The following is a 25,392-nucleotide window of genomic DNA, read 5'->3' on the forward strand; positions in this document are numbered from 1 at the left end:
CATGGCTTGTCTTTGATGGCAGCAAAACAAAAGCCTGAAAAATTCCCCAGAGGTATCAAGGCTTCCTCCTCTTCAAAAGGTGGAGGCAGCTCAAAATGTCTACTTCTGAATGACAAATGAACATTATCTGACAGAAGCTTCCTGGCATACATCTGAACTGTATCACCTTTTGTATGATCTAATAGAATTGAATTCTAGTAATTGCAGCTCTGTGGTCTGTTGTAGGCTGCAGTAGAGTCTGGTGCCAAAGGAGCAGAGGAGAGCTGAATGTGGCATTGATTTCAGTTCACAGAAACTCCAGTCTTTGACAAGGCTCATTTATTATGCAAGTTATACATGCTGGAACTTGTATGTGTGCTTGGGGAGCCAAAACAGTGAATAAAATTACACTGGTAATCCTATAACAGCCCGTTTTAGAATCATAGAATTGCTAAGATTAGAAAAGACCTCTAAGACCATTGAATCCAATGATTAAAACCAAAAGACCTCATAAAATAATCTAGTCCAAAGCACTGTTGGGAAGACAAATAAGCTGTTTTAAAGAATCCTAGGACTAGTGAATCCTAGTCACTGAGCTAGACTAGGGCACAAATTTTCCCAAAGATGTGAAGAGAATTAAATTAAATTTTATATGACAGTTTGAAGGTAGCTTGTATAAGCTTGTGACTATTGTAAGCATTGCCAGGTAGCTGTAATTGATGTCAGCAGGTGAGAAAATGCAATACACATATTTGAAATTTTAAACTATATCCTCTTCTTACAGACTTGTTGCTGCCCACTCCTGGAGAATGCACTTTTGAAAAAGATGAGTGTGTGTTTACTCAGAAGAAGAGAGGTCGTGGGAGCTGGCACAGGAAGAGGGGTCCAACTCCCACTTCTTACACAGGACCGAAAGGAGACCACACTACTGGGGTAGGTGAGTTAAGTTACACATTGAATTTTCAGAACAGAGATTGACAGTTAATAAAAAATATTAATTAAATATTTTAAACGATAAGCCAGAAGATAGAGAAAGCTTTTACTCTTCAGAAAAGTTACTAATCAAATTAAGTAAGCACATTCTGCATGGAGTCATGAGTGGTTTTGAGATTATGACATTTAATGTGAATTATCTTCAGGCCATGTGGATAATCTGGTTGTCACATCCCAAAGTAGCCTTTTCCTTAGGAGACAAAAGAAGAAGATGACTGTCCAGATCCTGCAGAAAAAGCTCCTTCCAAACTCTCAGTTTATGTGAATAGTCCCTGCAACTGAGTTTAGACCTATTTTCAGTTAATGTGGATCATTAAGTAGTCTGAGAAGTGAGGCTGATAGCTTGACTTTAGGACTGTGAGCCTTTTAAGCCTGTCTGTGACTCAACAATCAAATATCAATCAGGAATAATTCAATAATTCAAATATCAATCAGGAATGATTATTCCTTAGTTAATTTCTTAACAGGAAGCTGTGCAAGTGTTTGGGATTCTTCTGCATGAACACCTTTGTGTTCAAACTCAAAAGAAAACATGAAGAATAAAAGAGATCCCACAAGCCCTTTATCTTGAAAATGTGCTCCACAAGCTCACTAGTGCAAGTTCAAGTATTTAGGTAGGTAGGACTCCCATCAGCATAAGTGCACAGAAAACTGCATCACCACCAACCATAGCCTAAAGCATACCCTCAGATGTACTTGCAGCTGTCTCGGAATTCCAATGAATCGATCTCTATCAGAGTGCAATTCCTGGTGTAAGAGCAGCTGTAGTATATTCTTCCTTTGTATTCTTTTCTGTGGCTTTGTATTTCAACAGATATAACCAAGTTTTAAGGGTTCAGGCTGTGAATTGGTGGAAGGCAAATTCCTGCCCCTCATTCCATCACACAGGTATCACCAGCTGGAGCAAACTGAGGTGTGTCACAAGACTGAGGAGCATCCCCACATCCCATCCACTGCATAAAGCAACTGTTCTGTTTTGAGATGTACACTCTGCCAGGAGACAGTGAACTCAGATAATGCAGGAACTCTTCATGCAATCCCAGTGCACTCTTTTTGTGGTCTGTCCCTTTACCTGCCTGTCACCACAAGTCCTGGGGGTGAGACTGCCTTCAGAGGGAGAGGGAATTCCCAAGGATCAGTGAGACACGCAGAATGCTGAGAGCAACAACAGCAGCCAGTGGATGCTTGAGAGTTTCTTGTGATACTTGGGAGTCCTATTTTCTGCGCAAACCCCTAGTGAAACATCCCTTCTAAGCCAGGTTGTAGTTTGGTGGGGAGCAGCAGTCAAGAGAGAAAGTGAAAAGGAAGATATCTACAGTTGTAGGTCAATAATTCATACAGCGTATTGGAGAATTCCCAAGCTGGTTTGTACCAAACTTAGTGCAATCCATTTCAAAGATTTTGTTGTTCACTATGCGTAGAAGTTCCTTCAGTTAAAAATCAAAACCTAGAGCTCATATGACAGCATAATAAAATAACTTGCCTTTTTCACTAAAGACTGAATCATACTATAAACTTGTTAGAAAGACTAGATCATCTCTTGGCTTTATGAATTCAAACCCATCATTATTACAGTACACAATTATTACAGTATCTCAAATATTACAGTTTACAAATGCAGAAAGTCTATGAATCATTATCAAAATAGTTTCAATCGTGAGCTTTTTTAAAATATAATAAGCATGTTGAGCATAATGAACATTCCAACATAATGTATCCTACTTTGCTAATATTTACTTATATATCTCTTTAAGGATACTACATGTATATAGAGGCATCTAACATGGTCTATGGACAGAGAGCATACCTAGTTTCAAGACCACTAAGAGGAACATCTGGAAAACAATGCCTGACGTTTTTCTATCATATGTATGGAGCTGGGACTGGATTATTAAGTGTTTATCTAAAAAAGGAAGGGGATGATGAAGAGATACCTTTGTGGAGGAGGACAGGGGAACAAAGCATCTCATGGCTAAGGGGACTGATAGAATATGAAAGTGATACAAGCTACCAGGTAAGAAAAACAAACAAGAAGCAGTCAAATTGGAATATTGAAGTGAACTATGTACTAGAACCAAAGTTTTGTATTGTTTAAAAAAAATAATAAACTGAAATGTTAAGAAGTAGGTGGTATTGAATGGATACCTGAAGAACATGAAATAATGTAATTTTTTACAAATGAAGTTAGGGAGGGATTTATTAAAGATGTGAATAGGTTGCAAGTAGGAAAATAGTTATGAATTCAAATTTTTTTAAACATACTTAAATGCTATTTCAAAGTATTTAAATTTAAACACCCTCATTTTTTGTCAGTAGTGGTAGGGCTTTTCCAGGATCATTTGTGCAATTTCTTTTCCTTCAGTTGTCTGTAGCTCTGTCCAGATTTGACACAGCCACTGATCTGTGATGAAATGGCAGCTTCTTGTAGGGTAGTCTTTCCAAGGGAGCACCAAGTCCTTCCAAGGGAGGAGAAGGGATGATGCAAAGCCAGAGGTCTGTCTAAGGAGAAGGGAAAACGAAAGAGAGGGGAGAGGGGAAGGGAGGGCAGGGGAGGTGGTAAAGGGTACCCCTTGAACATGTATTATTTTTTTCAGCCCTTCCACCATTTGGATTCATGAAAATTTGTGTCTTACTTTACAGATTATTTTTGAGGCAATCCGTGGTGTGTCAATAAGAAGTGACACTGCTATTGATGATATTCTGTTCCAGGCAGGACCTTGTTTGGGTAAGTTCCAAGATACTTTGTTAGACACACCTGAAATTCACAGTGCTTGTTTGTGGGTGGGTGATATTTCCCTTGAGTTTCCATTTGAATTTAATATCAGGCTGCTGGGTGAGTGCAGAAGTTTTACTCTAATAGGATGTGAGATCATCCTCAGAATCTCAACTAGTAAAGTGGCTGTAAACTTTTTAAAAACCACATGACAGTCCCATTTAAATTCAGCGTGCTAATTAAATTCTGCTGTAAGTATTATTAAGTATGACAAAAATAAAAATAATTAAGTATTTTTTCATTCTTTGTATTCCAGAAGTGGAAGAAATTCAATTTTCATCAGGCTATCCTGACAGCTTAAACGAAATTGAGTATTAAAAACAGTCTGCTGAAAGGAATGAAGCACATTGAAGAACTGTATGTGAGAAACTGCATGAACTGCCTGTTTTAAAATATGTTTTAAGTAAATGCTGGACTGGTTTGAATACACACCAATACACAGGAAGAACTTGGAGCACGCATGTTCCTCGCCTTTTCAATGAAATTATTGACTCAGGGCTTCTTAGACCATAAGTTTTTGATATTATTTCCTCTTTTGCATGAGGTATCAGTTATTACATAAAGGCTTCCTATTTTGCACAGATCATTAATTTTTAATTTTTTTAACATTTCTGGTATATAAGTAAAAAGAGGAAATTCCAGTTGCACAATTGAAGTCCAATATTGTGTTATCTTAAATCTGCATTCAGTGAATGTTTTGTGTTGGGGATAGAATGGATTTTTGTTAAGAAAATTATAAATGTTTTGAAATAACAAAGAAAATAGTGTTAGCTACTAGTATTATCCTACAGGTAAAGTGCAATTATTCTCAATGACAAATCTCTCTGGGAAACTTAATACTCTGCTGGCAATCTTTTGTGACAGTGTACTTTACTATAACAAATATATTTGTCAATAACAAACTCACTTCTAGTGTTCAGTATAATTCAGCATAAAATGCTGGCCTGTGGAATTATACGAAATGAAACACTTTAAAGCCATATGTTTTCTGGGATAAGAGTCTTGTTGTTTTTTTATTAAATAAGTTTGTACACTCACTGAGAATGCACTTACATTTTGCCCAACCACAGATGTCTTGCATTTATATTAATAGGAAACTGAATTCACAGCTAGTTATTTTTTAAGGTCTAATGTATTTGTGCATAAGGGTTTTTTTTTTTTTTTAATTTACTATAACTTTCTAAATAAATTTGAATATCATCTTATTGCTCTGCTCTAGATTTCATACTAATTAGTGTAAGGAGAAAGAACTGAACCTAATAAAGTAGCCTGAATTCATTTTGAACGTGAAGAGAATGAAATGTGTGGATCACATCACCTATGAAGGCCAACAAAAAGTAATCTGAACTGCTGCAGGAAGCTATGTACTGAGTGGTAGAAATTATTCTTACAGCGACCATATCCTGCTCCTTTCAGAACTAATTTGCTTTTCCTAACAGCATATAAGGATCAACAGCACCTAGGATGATCTAGGTCCTTGCATCTTTCATAAATTTTCATTTTGGTGACAGAAACAATTTAAGAGATTGTTCAATGCAGTACATTCAATACTCATGTATTTATTTGACCACACAGATTGAAGCCATTTTTTGTTTCCTGGAGACCGAGGAAGAGCCAAAAGGAATAGATATCTTATCTACACATCCTAGATACCTAGTCGCCCTAGTCAGCTGCTTGCTATTATTAAAAAATGAAAGCAAACAGAAATAATAGACTGTTTCCTACACATCAACACAATTTTACAGTTGTTCTGAAAAGTGCATGTTTTGGTATCAATATTCAGCTCAAATTATCTAAGCAGAAAACAAGTGAAGATGAAGCACTTAAAATAATCAGGCTTGGTTGTTCTCTGTATGTAAATGAAATGAAGCATGAAGTACAACTGTTAGGCTCCTATCTCTAAATATTTATGCAACTCTGCCTCACTCCATCAAAGTGATCAGATTTAGGCTGATAAAATAAAAACCTAAATGAAGGATCCTAACCTGCTCTCCACTGAATGATTTCTAGGGATCTCACTGCTACAGTGATTTTATCAGTATCACTGAAGAAAGTACTTATCCACAAGGTGTGAGGCATTGCCCTGATGGGGGGGGACGGGGGGGAGGCAAAAAAAGGAGGGAGGGAAAGCTCACCAAAACACCAAACCAAAAAATCACCTAAGTTCTTCCTTAAGTAGGGAACATCTCCTTTCCAATCATTTTTGCAGCAGGAATTGAAGTACAGAGAGAAAATTTGAAAGGTGGCTTTCATTTACTTCAGTGTTTGATGAATATCAATTCATAGAATAGGAAATTCAGAGAATAGTGAAAGAATGGCTACAAAACATTTGAAAACTGGGTACGGTGCATTAAGATTTCTCCACTGGCAAACTTCAGTTTTATGGTGAGATAAAAAAATATTCCATCAGCTCTGTCCTAATGGGAAACTCCTCATGCAATTAATTTCTGTCCTGGATCCATATTTATTTACTATTTTTTTCTTCACTGCTGTACCAGGACCACAGTGGGGCAAAGAACAGTTTTTCTGAGACTTGCCATACCAGTCTCCTGTTTAATGTCTGAAAATTTCTTCAAAAGCTAGTGAAGACCTTACAAGTAATTGCTTTTATCCCAGTTGTGTCAAAATCTGTAAAATGGAAATGAAAAAAACTCAAAAAGCAGCCATAATGTCCCAAGCGGTAATGGGCTTGTATTTGATTGCTGTAAATCAAATACAAAGCTACTGCTGTAGCTTTGTGCTGGACTGGAACTCAGCTTGTCCTGAGATCAGTGGACAGCCCTTTTATTGTCTTCCTGTTCAATACTGTCCTTATGTTTAATCTTGATTTTATTCTTTAAATATTGTCCCATTAGTTTTCATTTTATCATTATCCTTACTAATTTCCAAAAAGAGGGGCAAATTCAGATCTCATTTACACCAACAGAAATCCAGAATAACAACTGTTATAAATTGTCACTGTTATTCTGTCTTTATAAAGTAAATGAAATGGTATTCTGACTATGGTATCACACCAAAATAAACCTAATATAAACTTCACTTTACAATCATGAAGATTCACAAAGACAGCTCAAGCCAAGCACTAAAAGACCTGGCATGTTGTCCACCTGGATGCGAGCAGAGCTTGCCAGTGTGACTGCCCTCACTCAGGAGACCCACTGCTCCAAAGGAGCAGCGGTGTAAGGACAAGGCCTGGAGAGAGCACACTTCTTTTGCAATGTGACAGACACACTGAGTTCTGTTCTACCTCTCACGTTTTGAAAAAGAGAAAACCTGCCTCTCATCCCACCTCAAAGAAAAGACGAGCTGTCTGTTGTGGTGCATTCACCAGCCACACTCCTCAGTCTGGGCCACTCAGGAATTCTCCTTAGGCCTCAGCCTGGATTCATGGCTCCTGGGCTCATCCTTGAGCTGACCAGAAACACCTGTGAACTTCTGCTGCCAAACTAGCCCCTGTTGTTTGACAGGCAGTCTTGGAATGTTACTTACCGGAACCATTAGCCTGAATCATGGAATCACAGAATTGTTAGGGTTGGAAGGGAGCTCTGGAGATGATCAATTCCAACCTGCCCTGCCAAGGCAGGGTCACCTACAGCAAATGACACAGGAATGAGTCTAGGTGGGGTTTGAATGCTTCCAGAGAGGGAGACTCCACAACCTCCAGGGGAAGGCTGTTACAGTGCTCTGCCACTCGCAGTATAAAGAAGTTCTTCTCATGTTGAGGAAAGCTCTTGAGCTTTACTTTAGGGCCACTGCTCCTCGTCCTGTCCCAGGACACCACTGAAAAGAGTCTAGCAACCTCCTCTTGGCAACTGCCTTTGAGATAGTTGTATGCATCAATGAGATTCTCTCTCAGTCTTCTCCAAACTAAACAAGCCCAGCCGCTCAAAACGTCGTAAACGTTCGCAGGAACTGTGGCGGTGAAGGGACCGCACGGGTAGCGGAACGCGGTGCTCGCCACCAGCCAACCCGCCCCATGCAGGGTGCTGCCACCGCGGCCGCCCCAGCAACAACGGCCGCAACGCCCCGCCCCGCCAGCCAATGGGCGCCAGCGCCCAGGCCGGTGAGGAGCTTTAGGGCGGCTCAGTCCCGCCCCCTCGGGCGACTGAGCTGAGCGCGCGGCGCGGGCTCGGCTCCAAGGGGGAAGGAGGGGTGGCCTTGGGGCGGGAGGGGCCTAGGGCCATGGCGGCGGCGCGGGAAAAGGGGAAGGTTGTGAAGCGTGGTGAGTCCAAGTCCCCCTTCGTATTAGGCTCCATCGTCAGGATCTTCATGAAGAACTTTCTGTGAGTGAGCGGGGGGCATTTCTCCCCCCGTGAGCGGCCGCGGCCTGCTCCTTCCGCCCCGCCGTACAGGGGCCGAAGCAGCGGAGCGGGATCGCGCGGGTACCGAGGGCTGGAGGAGGGAGTGCGGGAAGCGGTGTTCCACGGAAGGTGGTGTCTTGCTGGGAGGCGCTGCTGTGCGCGTTACGACTCCCAGGGGTTGTCAGCTCAATGTCGCTTCCCTGGGGGCGCGTTCCTTGGTGGCGTTTAGCCTTCCCCAGAGGTGATGGCTCCTGTCGGGCGTGCAGCCTCTGCGTGCTCTTTGTCTCTCAGGTAGGTGCTTGCCAAGCAGTGGAGAAGGGGAGACTGCAGAAGGTGCTCGTAGGGCAGTGGGGATAGGCCTTGAGACCCATTAGGATGAAGTGTCTGTGGTCTTTGCGCGTGTTTTTTTCAGCTGCTGTGTACTGCGGATATGATTATTTTCGGACGTATTTGTTCCAGCAAAAGTTGTCGGACCGTTTTCTTACGGCTCCATTCGAGCCTTGAAAATCTTCAGTATTGTAGTGCATGAGTTACATGTTAGATGTTAATTGAATCCTCAGAGACAGTAGTTAGATCCTCATTAAGGGTTCATATACCTTCTCTTCCACAAGTACATGGTTTATAATATTGTGTTGCCATTAACTGCTTTGTATTCCTCCTTTCAGCTCTCTGGATTTGGCACAGTGCAGGAATAGAACATCAAATGATCTTTATAAATTTAGGGTGTTAACTTGATACGAGTTTGCAAGGGTGGGTTTGGTCTCTTCCCATAGTTACTGTTGCAGTAGGCATTCTGGATGCGCATGATGAAAGATGTCTAATGCAGTTAGAAAAAAAAGGAACACTAGGCACGAGCTGATGCGGTAACTCCAGAAAGCTACTGCATGATCAGTTTTCTGTCTTTTTTTTGATGCATAAAATAAAATGATACCCTAGTAAGTTCATTTGTGAAGTTGTCATATTGCTGAATTTTATTCTTCATAGTCACTAATTTTAAAGAAAGTTCTGGTGAGGACTCTGGCTGGTGGGAATGTATTTCATGGTGTTTCACTGAAATGTTGGTTTTCACTCTTGAGACTTTCTTACAAAACAGTATTTCACAATTGAGTCTAGATGAGGAATTGTATGTGTTTAATAAAATAATGAAATGTTTCTAAGCAAGTTCCTTTTTGTTTTTAAAGGTATTGTAATGTTTTAAAATTCAAAAACTTGCTGTGCTTTCCAGAACATACACTGTCTGTGAAGTACATCCAGGGCCCAACCTGAACCTGGTTGTAGGTGCTAATGGCACAGGCAAGTCAAGCATTGTTTGTGCTATCTGCCTGGGACTGGCTGGAAAACCTTCTTTCCTAGGGCGAGCTGATAAGGTAATTATGAGCTTTTGTGATTTTCATAGTTAATCTGAATTTCATTCAGAACACTGCCAAGCAGGGGATAGGGGGAAAAGCTCTCATCCTTGATTTGCTTTAATTTTATAAAAAGTAAGGCATCTGAATTGAAGAGTAACCTAGTCCAGAGACTAGGTTTAATTTTAATTAACTACTTGCTGTCTCATATAAATTATGAAATGGAAACACTTAAATTGTAGTGCAATCTAAGTTGACTAGAGGTTTTATTTGAAGATGGCTAAGCATCCACAGTGGGGTAGAAAAATGCCACTTAATGGCCTAAACATTTGATAAGTAGTACCAACTAAAGGAGAAATAGACACAGTCTAAAATAAATTCCGAAATACATAGTACCTCTAGAAATAATGTACTCCTAATGTGTCTTGAAAATTCAGCTAAAAGCATAGTGGCACTGATCTTTGATTTAAGTAGAATTTGGATTGCTTTACTTTGTTTGCACTTTTTACTGTCAAGGTATGCATTGATGCTGTAGTAGGAAGTTTATATCTTGAAATTTTCACACTTTTGCACTTGCCTTCTTGGATATTCTCGTTGGATGCAATTTCTCTGAGTATATTTGGAGCAATAAATCTGGGTGCCTAAATGATTGCACATATTCTCCTGTAGCTGCTCAGTCATAAGCAAATGTGAATATGGGAATTGATTGCATGGCAATATTGTGTTTTGGTATTTCTCTTCACTTCTCATGATGTATTTTCATACTATTAGAATTGGCAGTTCTAGTACAGGTACTTGGCAGTGTCTTGTTTTTGTTCCCCAAATTCACAAGAACTTCTTCCTGTCCGTGGTTCTGCTGATTATAATTTGTTCAGTTTTGGAGGCTGAAGTTGATCAGAAATTGTTAACTTGTGGAGGAGGTTCTAATGCTTCTTGTGGAGGATAGTGTCTTCCTTTATTTTTAGTTAGTGCTTTATTTTGCTTTTAAGTTTTCAATAAAATACATTGTTAAGTAGTTCCATTGTACAGATGTGTATTCTTGTAAGATAATACATTTTCTTTTGCAATAACAACTTGTAAATTAATTTTGTAGATTGGTCTGTTTGTGAAGCAGGGGTGCATGAAAGGCATAGTGGAAATTGAACTGTAAGTAGTAAAACTATTTCCTCATGTGCTTTTAATTGGATCATTTCCCCCCACAGTCATTCACAAACTTGTGAGAAAAAAAATTTTTGTGCGAAGGTCTGTCTTTAAGCTTAATTTGTACTTTTTTAATTCCTGCAGGCTTCAGAACATAAAGTTATATAATTATCACACAAGAAATAAGCAGTGATGGCTACTCTTGATTGTGTGTTCTGAAGCATTTCACCTTGTCTTGATGTACAAAAAATGCATAGAAAAAGATAGTTCTATGTGGTGTGTTTACCTTTTGATTCCATTTAAGGTTCTGATGATTTAGTCACTACTGCCATCACTACGTGGTGGTTGGAATTCTTTTCATTGAAGAAAAAAAGACAAAAGTCTAAGTTTTAAAACAGATTGATCTGCCTTCGCTTTCTTATATTGATACTGCTGGTAGGAGGGGCTTGCCCACATTCTCACTGAAAATGTCACATACGGCTAGAAAAGAAATAAAAAAAAAGATCTGACTAATTCCATGTAATGCGGTCTTGTAGGTAAGGTGTTGTAAAACAGAGTAACTGGAAATCTTTTGGCCTTAAAATTCCATTAGTAGCTTCTGCATAGGGCAATACTACATGCATCCTTTTGTGGACGCTATGGCACAGATGATTTTAATCAGCCTCAGCCTGGTCTATTGGCCTGAGTGAAAGAGAAAATAGAGATAGTCAACTGATTCATAGCCTGTGTTAATTTGTATAGCAATTGGCCACCCTGATCAGGTTCTCCGAAAAGAAAATTTTATTGAGGGAAAAAAAATACTGCAGCAAGGCCTTGGAAAAATTTTTGTCTGTCTATTTTTGTTATTGTGGGATTGATCAAGTAAGACCTTCTTTGGAGATTGGCCAGGCAATATGTTCAGGAGATAGGATGTCTTTCAAATAGATGGTGTGGTTGTTTTAACATGAATGTATTGCAATGTTACTTGAAATTCTGAAAAGAATCTTGTAATATGTGAAGATCTAGCATTTCATAGCTCATTAGACATAAACATATCATGGCTGCAGTGTAATTGAGTCCTTTGTCTGATTGGTAGAAAATATTTAAATACAATATCTAGAATGGAAGACCAATGATGCAGAAGACTGCTTTTTTGACAGGAACTAAAAATTGAAGTTCTGTAGGCATGTATTGCCTTTGTTGAATTTGGTGCTTGAAGTGTAGCTAAACCCAAGTTATGATAGTACAGTGTTATTATTTTAATGAAAGAATGGAGCATGGCTTTGTAGGTCTTTGGAAGGAAGTCTCATAAATTAAAATGAGGTGACACAGTAAGTAATAGTTCAGTAATCAAGAAATAGGATCATATCCCTATGGTGCTTAGTCCAAACACCAGCAGCAGGTGTGTACTCACTTCTGCATTGAACTCCATTCTTAAATGTCCTGAGGTACATGGCCACTCTGCAGGTCTATATTCTCTATCCTTAACAATGTGCTTAACAGGCACTAGACAATTTTTAAATCAAAATGGTAAACTAAAATTCCAAGAGTTTGACTTAGTTGTTATTGCTGCATCTTAATCAGACTAAATTTTTGAAAATAAGTATGGAGCTAGAAAACTAAATGAAAACTAATGTATCTTCTGTGGTTTTTAAAAGCAGAAAATGAAAATAAATTAGTATTTTTTGTGTTGTATGCTGTTTTTTTCTCGAATTGAATGTATATATACACAGCTTACTGATTTGTTTCTGTATACTAATACTTAAAGATGTATTGTACCTCCTTCACACCAATTTTAAAACTTCCTAAATGTCACACAGATGATGCTTTTATAGAAACTGTTTATATTTGTAACAACGTTTAAGTATTTCATACATTCAGCATGAGCATCTCATTTTTATAAGTAACTTCTGAGTTAAGATTTGCAGATATTCTTGATGTTTCCCATATGAGTTTAGTTCATCACTGAAGTACTGGATTTTTTTCTGAATCATGAAAATGAGAATCTGATGCTACTGTCCAATTAATTTACATTAAATATTTAGCTGTCTATAAATTGTAACAATACTTTGACACTGGGTAACCTTTGAAAGTGTAACATTTTTCAGGTGTTCTTGAAAGTATAAACACTTCTTTCTATTGATCAGGTTTAAGTCACCAGACAATATTCTTATCACGCGTGAGATTTATGTGATGAACAACGCATCAGTGTGGTTTATCAACAGAAAACCAGCAACCCTGAAAACAGTAGAAGAACAGATTGCAGCCTTAAACATCCAGGTGGATAATTTATGCCAGTTTCTTCCTCAGGTATGAATCAATTTTGAAAGACAGTGGGTGCAAATGGAGTGCTGTGCTTTGAGAAGATTTTGTTGCTGGTTAGCTTTAGCAGCACTTTACCTAATTCAGTGGGACAACACAAAGAACAAGAGGGGTGAGGCAGCCATACTGGTATGATGGTGAAAGAAAAGAAGAGCTGTGTAACCTTTAAAGCTCACTAATCGGACAATTTTGTACCTGTTGATTCTGAAAGGAAAGATGCTGATGTTCCCTGTCTTCGTGTTCAAGTAGCAGCACTTGCTAATAGAGCCTTTCTGGTAATATCAGCAGTTTGTTGAGCATAGGGCTGAAAGATGTATAGGATTGAATTATGTAAAAGTAAAATCATCCTAATGGAAAATAAGTTCTAAAGGAGAGATATTAAAGAATACTACTGGCAGTTCCTGTATTTGAATGCAGGTTCATGCAGATCAGAATTCCTGTGTAGAGAGCTGAGTTGCTTCACACTGCACCTTAAAGTTGTGACAGGTTCCTTCCCAGTTCATGTAGATCATAAGCAATGGTACTAAAAGGAAACCTTATCAGAGCGTAGCCATGGGGTTATTTTTGAATTCAAGAAGACTTGCAGAAGAGCATTAAAGTTTAGAAAGCTAATACTGCGGAAATAAAAATATGCCAGGTGGTGTATGGTTCATTTTTATTTACATACAGTATTTGTTTGGAACTTCCAGCATACTCTGGTAAAATACCTTTGTGCTTAAAAGAACTTTTTCTCAGTTAGTACATAAATGTCAGTTCAGTCAATATTGTAGTGTTGATAGTTCTGGTTTATTTGTTCTCTCCCAGTGTATCAACAGCAAGCACGCTTCTTGCATCAGTCTTAGTTTTGAGCTCTCCTGTCTTTAACAGAAATACTTCCTAAAAGCCTCAGCTGCCAGCTTTAATAATAACTTCTATGTGGCTTAACTTTTGAGTTAGTCATAGTATTTATACTGCAAAAGATTTGTACTGCACGGCTGCTTCAGCAGCCTGAGAACAGATGTTCTGGAAGGTTTGGTGGCTACTCCCAAGAGATAGTCATTAATTATGACAGAGCTATTTAGTGTAGAACTGTACAAGTCAGGTCATGTTCAGGAGAAGTATGTTTTAGTGTATAAATCCAGTATAACTGTATTGCACTGTTCTAGCTAATCCTGTGTTTTTTATAACTTCTTTAAAATTTTGCAGGACAAAGTTGGAGAATTTACAAAACTGAGTAAGACTGAGTTGCTTGAAGCCACTGAAAAATCCATTGGTTCTCCGGAAATGTACCAGTTTCATTGTGAACTGAAAAATTTCAGAGAAAAGGAGAGAGAACTAGAGGTAAATACATTCTTCAGACAGCAGTGAATGTAGGAAAAATGAAATAAATTTTACCGTGACATTTAACAGAATTAGAAAGTGGTACTTATTTACAAAGTCTGTGGTAAGTTGATTTTAGCAAATAATGCTCATCTTCTCTCAGAACTCATTCACTCTAACACTCACATGCTTCTAAATACAAAGACATGTGCAGATGGTCCAGACCCAAAAGATGAGAGATGCCTGTTGTCAAGTACTCCTTTCTTCTCTGGGTTTTTTGACTGGCAACAACTTCCCTGAACATATCTTTTGTCTTCTATTAGTCTTTGGCTTATGAACAAGCATGGTTCTTTGCTTTAGTATTGCTCACTTCCTTGAAAATGATGAGACAGACAAAAAGGAAAAGGACCAGGGTTCTGGGAATTATGTCAGTCCTTAGCCATACAGGCCATTCTTTTAATCCTTTGTTCTCCTGTTCCTGTCATTTTGGATGGTTCCCTTCTAGTTACTGCTGTACTAAAATGTCTCCTCTGATGTTAAGTTTCTGCTTTAATGTACAGGTGAGATGTAGACTATTTTCTGGGAAGTGTTTAGATACTGTAAAACCTGAAAATATATATTACAGAACTTGTGCAGAGAAAAAACCACCTCGTTAGAGAAAATGAAACAGAGGGTTGAACGGTACAAGCAAGATGTTGAAAGATACCATGAATGGAAACGCCATGTAGGCTTAATAGAGATGCTTGAGAGGAAAAGGCCATGGGTGGTAAGTTTTATTTCCAATGTTTTGCTCACTTAACCTGTTTTCTGTAAGACTGTGGAATTAGAAATAGGCCAAAAGTTGCTTTAGAAGAAGAGTGACTGGAGTATCATCTGAATATCATTACAATTGCTTAGTGCAAGCAGGCCAGTTCTTGAAATTCTATTCTTGGTCTGTGATGTTTGCTTACATACCTAGCTGAATAGGTTGCTTCAGAAGTAGTTCAGGTAGTTCCTGCACAGTTGGGAAAGCCAGCAGTGCAGGCCAAGAGCAGTACTCCTTTTATTCTGTGCAGAGGCAACTGGTTTAAGCTCTAGACAGCTCTGCTTGCTGTAGAGAGCTCTGCTTGCTTGCTTCAGCTGTAGCTTTTTTAATTTTTTTTGTTAAATTTTTTAGAGGGTGTGTTCCTTTTAATTTATTAGTTTAAATTTAGTGTGCATGATAGACATGTCAGTGAATCAAAGTTGCCAATCTCAAAAATATTAGCATTTGGACAGAAAAATATTAAAACACATTTGAAAGAACCCAGAATAAAGAGCAGATCGTTTACACAAATCAAAGTCTTTCTGAGGATCACTTTAATATTACCTTAGTTTAGTTTGAATGATCAGTCATATTAAATTATTCTAAACAGTTAAAACTGATGGAGATTTCAGTTTACTGGAACGATATGTTGTTTGCCTTGTGTGCAAACCTAATTATATTATATCAAAGTATAGAGTTAATGAAGTTCAGATCTAGAACTTCCAGAAAATTTGATTTACTATTTTTGAAGCATGCAGAAAACTTACTTTTGCAATTTTGCATATAACAAAGCCTGACATGACTATGTAAAGAACATTATGGCCTTTGCATCTTGAGCAACTGGAAATCCCATTGCTGCCTTCAAATCTTTTTTTGCTAACAGCAGAGGGATTTAGGAGTAGCAATTTAAATGGATGGATGGTGGTAGATGTTAAGGAAGTGTAGGGTATGCCTTCTGTGATGTCAGTACTTGCTGAATGGTGGGATTTTTTCTTACTACATGTGTTAGCCTGGTGTTGCATAATAAATATAAACTGATGTTGATTGTTCTCTACTGTAAGATATTTGCTTATACAGAACACTAAAGGCTTGCTGGACACTGGCAGAGGAAAACTAAGCTAATGATTTTATCTGCTGTCAATTAAGTTGCCTTCCATAAATTAGAGAACATTGCTGTTAGTTACGTGATACTTAAGCAAGTTTAGTCAGACTTTGTCACACCTTACTTCCATTGATGTCTTCTAGACAGTTTATATTGCTCTGTATGTTAAAGGCTTTTAGTGGTTGCACTCAGTTAACTGTAACTTTTTGGGCACTGAATCCATAGAAACAACAGTGTGCTTTGATACCTTGGTAGAGTTCTGATTGACAGTACAGAATCATTAGTGTATAATAGGTTCAGGGAAAAGAGAAGAGAACTGGAGGTAAATATGCACTTTAGAGATGCCGAGAGCAGTGACTATAGGGGAGTTCTAATAAAGTTTAACGAGATCTTTCATGTACTTAATTTACATTTGAAATTGAAGGGCATCAACATAATTGTTTTACTAGGTAGAGGATATCTGAATTGTGGGCTGTAATAAAATTTCACATTCTGTTGCTGTTTTGTGATTTGTCAAACTGTGACAGAATTTTTGGTATTCTCTTACATTGCAAAATACCAAGCTCTTTCTAAAAGAGGAATTGCATTGTTCTACAAGAGCATGGGGTTTTTTGTTGTTTTCACCTAGCACTGTTTAATCCTAAGAATAAATTGATGTTTTTGTGTTTTAAAATGGGGTTTACCAAAGTTGAGAGTAGTATGGGAGTTTATTCTTCCTTCTGTGGATATTTCATTTGCTCCATCCTCCCCAAAATGCAGATTTCAGCTTGAGGACTAAACACACCTACCTGTTGAATTTACGTTTGTAACAAAGCAGCGTAGCTACACCTGAGCTTTCAAGTCAGCTGGAAGGCAGATGTATAAACACTTTGTGATGTTGTGAAATAGAGAAACAGACAGCCTGGAAATACGATAACTCAAATATGATATTAGACTGTTTTTTAATCATAGAGGAAAAGAGGAAGTCTAGTGATGAGCTTGTTCATGTTCTGATCACTGTTGAAGTGCATTTTAATTCTGAAAACTCTACTGCTTTTCACCTCAGGAACATGTTTTTTGTCAAGCAGTTTTTTTCTAGACAGTGACAACTGCTTCTATATGTGGAGAATTATACACCATTTTCACATATGTCTATGTCTAATAAGTTTTTGAACATATACTTTAAGTTCTGTAGAATTCCGTAGTTCCTGGAATCATGTCATTTAGTTTTGAAAATGTGTTTTGGTCAAGCTATGTCCATTCTTCTTTTCCTCCCCTCACATTTAGAATTAAGAAAAACATTGTTTTAAGATGCAAATATCTCTTGAGAAGGCTGAAATGCTTTGGAAGTTCTGCAGGTCTTTAGTGGAGTGCATAATTACAAGCATCAAAGTTACTTGAGTACAGCCAAATTACAGAGGTCTTGTGTAAGTCAGATTTTCTTAAAGTATTAAAAGGATTTGCAGTGTAAAAATCATGTCATGACAGTTCTGTGGAACTTGCCTGTACTTTGTATCTGTGGAATCTGAAATGTAATTGTATGTGCATGCATTTGCTTTAATCTTGAAATAAAATGCCGTATTTAGAGCAGAGCTAAATTTTAAGCTTAGTCTTTCAGATAAGTAAAGATATAATCCCTTTATCTCTGTAACTTTGTAGCAGTGGCTACTGACTGTACTTCACAGAGTTACAGCAGCTTTCTTCAAATACTTTTTGATTTTATGAAAAAGATACTGTGAAGAAAGACCTTGGATTTTGTAGCCTAGGTTGATTTATCTGTGATTCATCAGGTTAGTTAAGTAACTATGAAAATGTGGTAGCAGATAAAGCCAATTCACCTGTTAAAAGTAGCTTCCAGGTGGTCTTTATGTAACATTATCATTATTATTATTACTGTTACTATTGTTGTAATAATAACCTCCAGGGTTTGCAATAAACTAGGCATATGGTCTGAATTAGGGGCTTTCTTTAGTGCATACAAAGTCAAACAGCCTTCCCTTCCTCTGTCCCCCTGCATACATGAATCTACTCCTCTTTCTGGACCTCTGAACATCTTATTTTTTTCTCATGAACCCTTCATAGTCATCGAATGTATTGTTCTCTTATGTTTCTTAGTTTGGGGGGCTGGGGAGAGGTTCTTCTTCTTTTTGTTCCTTCCTTTTTAATTTTTTTTTCTCTCAGAGATTATAACACATGCACAAAAAAAATCACTAATAATGACTCCTTTAGCTTAAACTACTTTCTCTACAAAATTCCCATCTTCTTGAAGTAGAGGCTCTTGGTCACCATACTACTTACCATCTCTTTTCTCTCATGAATGTATCTTGAGTTAAACTTCTTAGATGACAATGGCTTTGGTGTTTGTGGTGTGTGGTGGAGTTTTTGTTTCCCAAAAGTATGTTCCACTCTGTCCCCTTGGTTTACTTCAGTAGTGGTTGTCTGTTACTTCCTCTGACAATCTGTCCAGCTCCTTTCCTTTTCTTTCTCCCGAAATTGTCTGTGGTTATTTGCTCCTTAGCTTTTAGACCCTGCGTAAGTAGTCTCAAACTATGAACAGAGTTAGGCTAAGGAATTTTTTCCATGATCCCAGATGAACTTGGAGACAAGATAATTGCAGACAAATGGATTGTTTCTTCTGCTACTTAAATTGCATATTATTTAAGAAGTATTAATAATGCATGCTTGTTCACTTGTTCACCCCTACAACTCTTTGTCATCGGAACTAGTAACAGTATTAATTACATAGTTGCTCTAATACTAGTTTCTGAAAGAGATTTTTTTCTAAAACTCATAAGTGGTTAAATAAAATGTTTGGACAGTTTAAAATACTGCAATAGAATACAGCAGTTTTTTATTGTTTACTTTGAACTCCTTCAAGGAATATGAAAATGTTCGTGAACAGCATGAAGAAGTGAAACAGTGCCGAAAGCAAGTTAAGAAAGAACTGAAGTATCTGAAAGAAATGAATATCCCATGGACAAAAAAAATCCAAGAAGCTGAAGAAAATTTAAAGGATCTGGATATGAAAACAAGAGATAATGTAGGTATTGAAGTTCTTGTTTAACACAGATAATATTTCAGGTGTTCTGTGTTCAGCTTTGTAAAGCTGTAGTGTGTCATATTGATGTTTCAGCAGAAATTTTCCTGAAGCACCTGTGTCCTTGGTTCTCAGTGCCTTCTCTGTGTCTGTTCAAGGAATACATTCCTTAGTAAACCTTTAGTAGCAGTTCTTCAGTCTGCTCTTGGTTTTGTAAAAGCAAATCTTAAAATTTCTTTTCAATGTACATTAAAAATCTGCCTGGGATATAATGTTGTTAGTTTCCCCAAGTTAGATACTTCCATTGAATTAGATGCCTGTTTTCATCTGTTCTGTGGTTTGGGTTTGTGTGATGCTCACTCCTCTTAGCTTCTTAAAATGTGGTTTATTTAAGGTAAATTACAACTTTACTGGCCTAAAAGCATTCCTCTAATATTGAACATAATTGCATAAGAAGGACTTGATTTTTTTAATTAGACAGTAATCTTCCATCAGTTTTGAATATTTTTATGCATAAGGGAATTTAATGGGAAGCCTACCTATATGTTACAGTTTATGTAAGTTTATTGAACAGCTGCTCTTCCTGGGTTTATGGAAAAATATTATTTCCATATGAAAAATAAGAGTACTGTAATTTCCTGCAGGATTTTAAGTAGTATTTACTATTCAGAAGTCATTGTGTGCATAAGCTACACAGATTGGTAGAGGATAACCATAGTTAAATGATCACATGAGTTTGTTTGCTGCAGTGAGTTCTGTTTGAAAGTAAGTGACCTGCTCAGAGGAGTTGATGTGGAGGCATGCGACACCTGTAGAGGACTGCTGCCTTGAAGCGTGAGGGTCTGAAACTTCAGTGGCATTTAATACACTGTGAGTTAATAAACTAGTCATGTGCTTCCTCTAAAAAAAAAAAAAGCCGAAACACACACCCTTGCCCCAAACAAAAAACAAACACAAACCAGACCAGAAAAACCAGACAAAAGACTCCTACAGATTGTTTTCCACAACATTGTTGTTTTTGTGTGATAAACACTATACCAACATTAGAAAGTACTCAAGTACTTCATAATTATTAGAAAATTCTTTGGTAAAAGTATTTAGGTTTTGTGTCCTGCAGTATTGCAAGAGTTTATTATGCTGTGCGGCAAAATACCTAACTGCTCCAAAATGTTGCAGTCTTACCTCAGTTGCCTTCTTTTGGTCTGGTTGGGCTTTTTGTTTTGAAGGTTTTTGTTGTTTAAAGTTAAGTGTACTTTCTTAGAGAAAAGTTAACATCTGGAAACTTTAAGTCAATTTTCGTAATGCAAAAATGCCTTCATGCTTGTGAATTGCTAAACTTTGTTTTCACTGCTTGGTCTTATCCTGTTAGGTTTTACTCATATGTATCAAGCTACTGTGTTATTTTGAAACTGGTAACAGTTCTACTTCACCATTGGTGCCACTGTTCTTGGAAGTATTGGGCCGTATTCATATAAAAGTAATCTTTTTCATTGAAGGTTCTACTTTGTTTCTATGAGAAACCTAGGACAAACGGTGATCGTTTTGATTTTAACTGGCAGAGAGCTTGCTCAGCAGAGGCACTTCCTACAAAACAGTGGAAGAAAACCTGAGAGAATGTTCGAGATGATTCATTTATATTCTTGAATCAGCATATTTTTCTTTTCATTCTAAACTTGTTGAATAAAGCTTTTGCATACCGTATATTCAAAAGGTTAACTGTATGCTGAAGTGTTGTTTAATTTATGTCTGGAAATTGGATTTGGTACATTTGTTCTGCAGTATTCCAATAGCCAAAAATACAGGAAGAAGGAAAGAAGATAAATTGGAAATTAAGTAATTTATAGAAGACTTACTGAGGTACTCTAATGCAGCTTTCCAGTGACGAGTTACAATTTTGTATTTTATTCATAATTTATACTATTCTTTTTATAGTATTATAATAAGACACTTCCAAATCTGTTTTTTCTGATGTTAAATTATATGTTCAAGTCTAAATTGAATGATTAATATTTTGTCTTGAACTCAGAGTCCAGAATTTTGGAAAAATACATAAGAAAATGTACTATATATGTGGTTATGGCATGAACTATTTGCAAGATACCAGGCAAGTTAAGAAGATCTGAGAGATCTGAGGTACTGTGACAGTACCTTTTTTTCAGCTGCTGAAATTGATTTCCCTCACACATACTTTCAGTGTTCGGCTGTTGAAATGTCCTTGGAAAGGAGAATCAGTGCTGATGGCACTGTCAGAAGATAGTTTTGATGTAATGTGAAAGTGCAAGACTTAAGTAGCTTAAAATGGCTTAAGCTGCTATGTCTTGATTAGTTCCTCACCTTTTCATAGACTGCTTGAATTTTTTGTAACCTATAATTTGATCTTTGTACAAATGCAGGCATTTGGCAGGAATTTCACAGGTAGATATTCTGTAAGCCAGAAGGAGTTGATTAGTTTCAATTTGGCATTAAGGGAAAGCAGTTTAATATTTAAGTCTGCTCTATTCTGGATACACAGATGTGTAGGGAATATAATTCTCTTCAGATCCTTTCCTCCAAGCTTATATCAATTATTAAATGACTTTAATTCTGACTGCTTCTTGAGATCTTTCTCTTGACCTGAGGATATATATGTGAGAGCAGAAATAACCACATCTTCATTTTGACTTTCTTGAAATTTGTTGGCTAAAAGCCCAGTATGGAGTTTAGTTTTGTCTGGAAGGAGCTGAACAGCAAGGAAAGGTGGAATAAATCTGGGAATTATATTAATGAATATATCCAGACATTGCATGACTTTTTCTCCTGTCTCTTTGTGTTAAAACTCTTTCAATTTCTGGATTAAAATAAAATTTTTTAGTAACACTTGGTGGTTTGAGTGGTATCATGTAGAATGTGGAAAAAAGAAATGGACCCACTTTATAGGAAAAGTTTGAAATGGTGTATTTTCAGAATAGTTTCTTCAGGCTCTTTAAAGGCTTTTGAACAGACTTAACTATGCAATGCAATTTTTTAGCAATATTTAATAGTGTAAAGCCATCTTTTGTTGGTTGTACAATGGAAATCATAAAGACAATTCTAGTTGTTTGTCTGTTCTGTAGGTAGATCTATCTATAAACATATAACTGGAAATACAATAGTAAATGAAAAACAGAATTCTAGTTCCTTAGTAGTGTCCTAATTTTGAGAGCCTTCAGAATTGTTTTGTGAACATTTTGCATCAGTTTCCTGAAGAGATCTTCCTCTTCAGACTGCCTCCCTGAGCTCTTTGGAAAGAACATCACAGAAACAGTACTTCATAGCAGTCAACTGCAAGACTCAGATGTATTTCTTCTGTGTTGGCTTTATGCAAACTGTCTGCATGAGTCTTAAAATTTTGAGGGTTTTTTTGAGGTTGTGGTAGGGAGAAAATTCTGCATGGTTTTATTTTCTCCATTTTTGATGCATCTTAGTGTTTTCACTATGACTTTTTGTAGGAACACATTTCTTCTGCTGAGAGTGCTGTGTTGGTTTCCATGTCTGCACTGGAATTTACTTGCAGTCTTTCCATCCTTCTGCATTGTTCCAATATTCTCTTCACAGTGCTTCAGCCTTGAGGGTTCAGGGAAGGAGGAATTCAATTTTCAGAGAAAGGATAGTGTACTTCCCCTGTGTTCAGAGCTCAGCTGTGTGAGTACCTGGGCAACTTGACCTAAAAAAGCATGCACTGAGAAAGGATGGGACTGGGTGATGCCAAGGAATTCCTTCCAACCTATACAGTTCTTCCACCTCATAGAAGCTGAAGACAGAGAAGGAGCAGAGACATGGATGCCTGCACATGAGCCAACAAGTTATCAAGCTCAGTTGTGTGGGATCTAGCTCTAGCACAATGCATTTCAGAGATAGGATGACTTGGACAAAACCTCGTTTGGCCATCTTGTGCCTAGGAGCTTAAGCCTTGCTCGCTCTTTAGTATCACCTTTCAAAATTGGTTTGGAGAAAGAGGTGAGAACATTTTATAATTGTAGGCATCTGAATGTAATATTTGTATTGAAATCAAGGATGGAGGTATTTTAATTTCAGATTAGGAGCTTCCTCTATATGTCATACCAAAATTTGCAGACCTATAGCTGAATGGTTGTGAACAGTACGGTACGTATGCCATTAAGTAAGTCTTCACAAATTGCTGAAATTATACATGCTACAGATAGATACAGTTAAGAATAAGAAATGGGTGAGTATGGCTTTGTCAGTAGTAAAATGGGGAGTAAATACTTAGATATGCATATACAAGATGTTATTCAAAATCTGACTACTTTTTACAAATACATCAATTTATTACTGTAAATTTAAATATCTTGTTGTATGCAGACTGCTGAAATCAGAAATATTTCCCAGAAATGTAAAGAGAAACAAGATGTTTTGGAGACGAAAGATAAACAGGTAAGAGTCTTGCTGTCTGACTTTTCTTGGTGTTCGTTTTTGGTTTTTTGTCTGCTCTTCTGTTAGCAGAGTGTCAAATTCCTATGAAGATGCTGCAAATGCTTGCACTCTTCACTCCCTCCAGTACACGATATATCTTTAGAACTCTTATCAGTCAAACAGGAATTACTAAGAGAGAGGTGTGTACTGCATAAATTATGTTGCCTACTAAAATAGGCAATGTGTGTGTATATATTGATAGACAGAGACATATACACACATGCTGTTTGTGATAGACTTTCCTTGAAAAGCTACAGCCTCTCTAGTGTGAGAGGCTGGGGTTATTGCTTCTAAGGATTTGCATCTTGTAAAAGAGGCATCCTTGCAAGGATGTGAAATAGTCTCATCTAAGCACCTGGTCAAGAAATGTATAGTAAATGACATGTATAAGGATGCAAAGTCAAAACTTGCAGGTTCTGTTTGGGCTATAGATTTTACTTAATCACAGACTAAGCTTCAGATGTATTAAGCAACTGTTAAGCAATTTATTAACTTTTAAGGTTCTGTTTTTGTGAAAATGAAGGAAATTAAAAAATTGATTTATAGGTTTGATTGTATTTTTGCTTATGTTCTTCAACTGCCATACTGCTATTGGAACTGTGTCATAGTGCTGTTGGAACTGTAACAGCATCTTGGGGTTTTGGGTGCATGGTTATGTCAGCATTTAATAGCAGTTGCACAGGTATCCTACGTATTAGTTGTAGGTTCTGTATACCAAACTCATTTCATGTTGGAAATTCTCGAAATTTTTAGATTGAAGAAATTAATCAAGCATTCAGAATGAAAAAAGATGAAGAAACAAACAGGCAGAAGAAAATACACCAAACTAAAAAAATAATAGAGGAATGGCAGAGTGAGCTGGATACAATGACAGTCTGTGAGGATCTTCAGCCACAAATTGATGCTCTTAATACTGAGCTGAAAAAACTACGAGAAGAGAGGGCAAATACTGATAATGATGTCAGTGATCTAAGAGCAGAAAAAAACAGCCAAGAGCAGGAAGAGAAAAGTAAGTTACTTAAGGTTTTTCTTTGTCAATTTATTTTACTATTTTAATGAATCTGCTAGTCCAGAATCTCCTAGTCCTGCTGTAGTGAAATAATTCAAGGTGTTTACTTCAAGCCTTGTAGTTTGTTTTCCTGTATAGCAGTCCTCTTTCTTGTTAACAACTTTATTAAAAGTAACAACCACTTTCAACATCGAACAAGAAGATTCAAAAGTAGCAATTGAACTTGAAACTATCCTTCAAAGAATCAGTATTTCTGATCTCTGGGTAAGGAGACTCCTTTGACAGTTTAGAGGTTTGGGGGGGATTTTTTGGTTAAAAAGGAAGGTCTGTAGTAAGCATTTTGCTTTGAAGAGGCAATATTTTAGCTACTTCATATATTATATGTAATATATTAGCTGCTGATGCTGCAATTGTCCTTCTTAGATGAACTTCGGGTAATCTTAATTCCAGAGTTCCTTTACATTAGTCTGGGATTTGCAATTAGTCTTTTCTAAGAAATGAAATGAAATTAAAAAGTTAAAGCTTGACAGGTGGTGAAGGTGTTGTATATGTATTCCTCAGTGAATGTTGCTCATTTGTATGTACCTGTCTGGCGCTTAACTTGCCACAGAATCCAAGAAGAAACTGAGGTAGAAAGTCCAGGTGACCTGGGGAAGGAGACACTATATTTTATCTTGAATAGCACAAAATTGTCAGGTTTTGATCTCTGTCTCTGCTGAATAGCAGAAGCTTTCATACAGTCTATTGTCACACATTTTTGTTTTTGCCAGCATAAAATAACACAGATATTTCACATTATTACTCCTACTGTCTCTTTTCTCTGGGGATATTTTTGTTTTTAAGTACAAAGGTAGAACAAGTCTTGAAAAAACATACTTTCAGGGCAAAATTCCTGTA

General features: G+C 37.3%; 2 protein-coding genes across 4 annotated transcripts in view; both read left to right on the forward strand.

Annotated features, from left to right (window-relative positions):
- MAMDC2 (MAM domain containing 2) overlaps nucleotides 1-4,950 on the forward strand; it is a 62,753-nt gene extending 57,803 nt beyond the window's left edge. The window contains exons 11-14 of one of the 2 annotated variants that reach the window (XM_054004405.1): nucleotides 764-916; nucleotides 2,727-2,986; nucleotides 3,613-3,697; nucleotides 4,002-4,950. In XM_054004405.1, the coding sequence (XP_053860380.1) occupies nucleotides 764-916; nucleotides 2,727-2,986; nucleotides 3,613-3,697; nucleotides 4,002-4,063 (560 nt within the window). In that variant the 3' untranslated portion in view covers nucleotides 4,064-4,950. Of the gene's footprint in view, nucleotides 1-763; nucleotides 917-2,726; nucleotides 2,987-3,612; nucleotides 3,698-4,001 lie in introns of those variants that run through there. The other variant, XM_054004406.1, reaches the window with a different exon arrangement.
- Nucleotides 4,951-7,815: 2,865 nt separating this feature from the next.
- The window catches only part of SMC5 (structural maintenance of chromosomes 5), a 41,521-nt gene continuing 23,944 nt past the window's right edge, over nucleotides 7,816-25,392 (forward strand). Inside the window, exons 1-9 of one of the 2 annotated variants that reach the window (XM_054004395.1) lie at nucleotides 7,816-8,028; nucleotides 9,272-9,413; nucleotides 10,486-10,538; nucleotides 12,659-12,821; nucleotides 14,019-14,153; nucleotides 14,758-14,898; nucleotides 18,876-19,037; nucleotides 23,376-23,447; nucleotides 24,240-24,495. In XM_054004395.1, the coding sequence (XP_053860370.1) occupies nucleotides 7,928-8,028; nucleotides 9,272-9,413; nucleotides 10,486-10,538; nucleotides 12,659-12,821; nucleotides 14,019-14,153; nucleotides 14,758-14,898; nucleotides 18,876-19,037; nucleotides 23,376-23,447; nucleotides 24,240-24,495 (1,225 nt within the window). In that variant the 5' untranslated portion in view covers nucleotides 7,816-7,927. Of the gene's footprint in view, nucleotides 8,029-8,267; nucleotides 8,338-9,271; nucleotides 9,414-10,485; nucleotides 10,539-12,658; nucleotides 12,822-14,018; nucleotides 14,154-14,757; nucleotides 14,899-18,875; nucleotides 19,038-23,375; nucleotides 23,448-24,239; nucleotides 24,496-25,392 lie in introns of those variants that run through there. The other variant, XM_054004396.1, reaches the window with a different exon arrangement.

The sequence above is a fragment of the Vidua macroura genome, chromosome Z, assembly GCF_024509145.1.
Source record: "Vidua macroura isolate BioBank_ID:100142 chromosome Z, ASM2450914v1, whole genome shotgun sequence".
In the NCBI taxonomy this organism is placed as follows: Eukaryota; Metazoa; Chordata; class Aves; order Passeriformes; family Viduidae; genus Vidua; species Vidua macroura.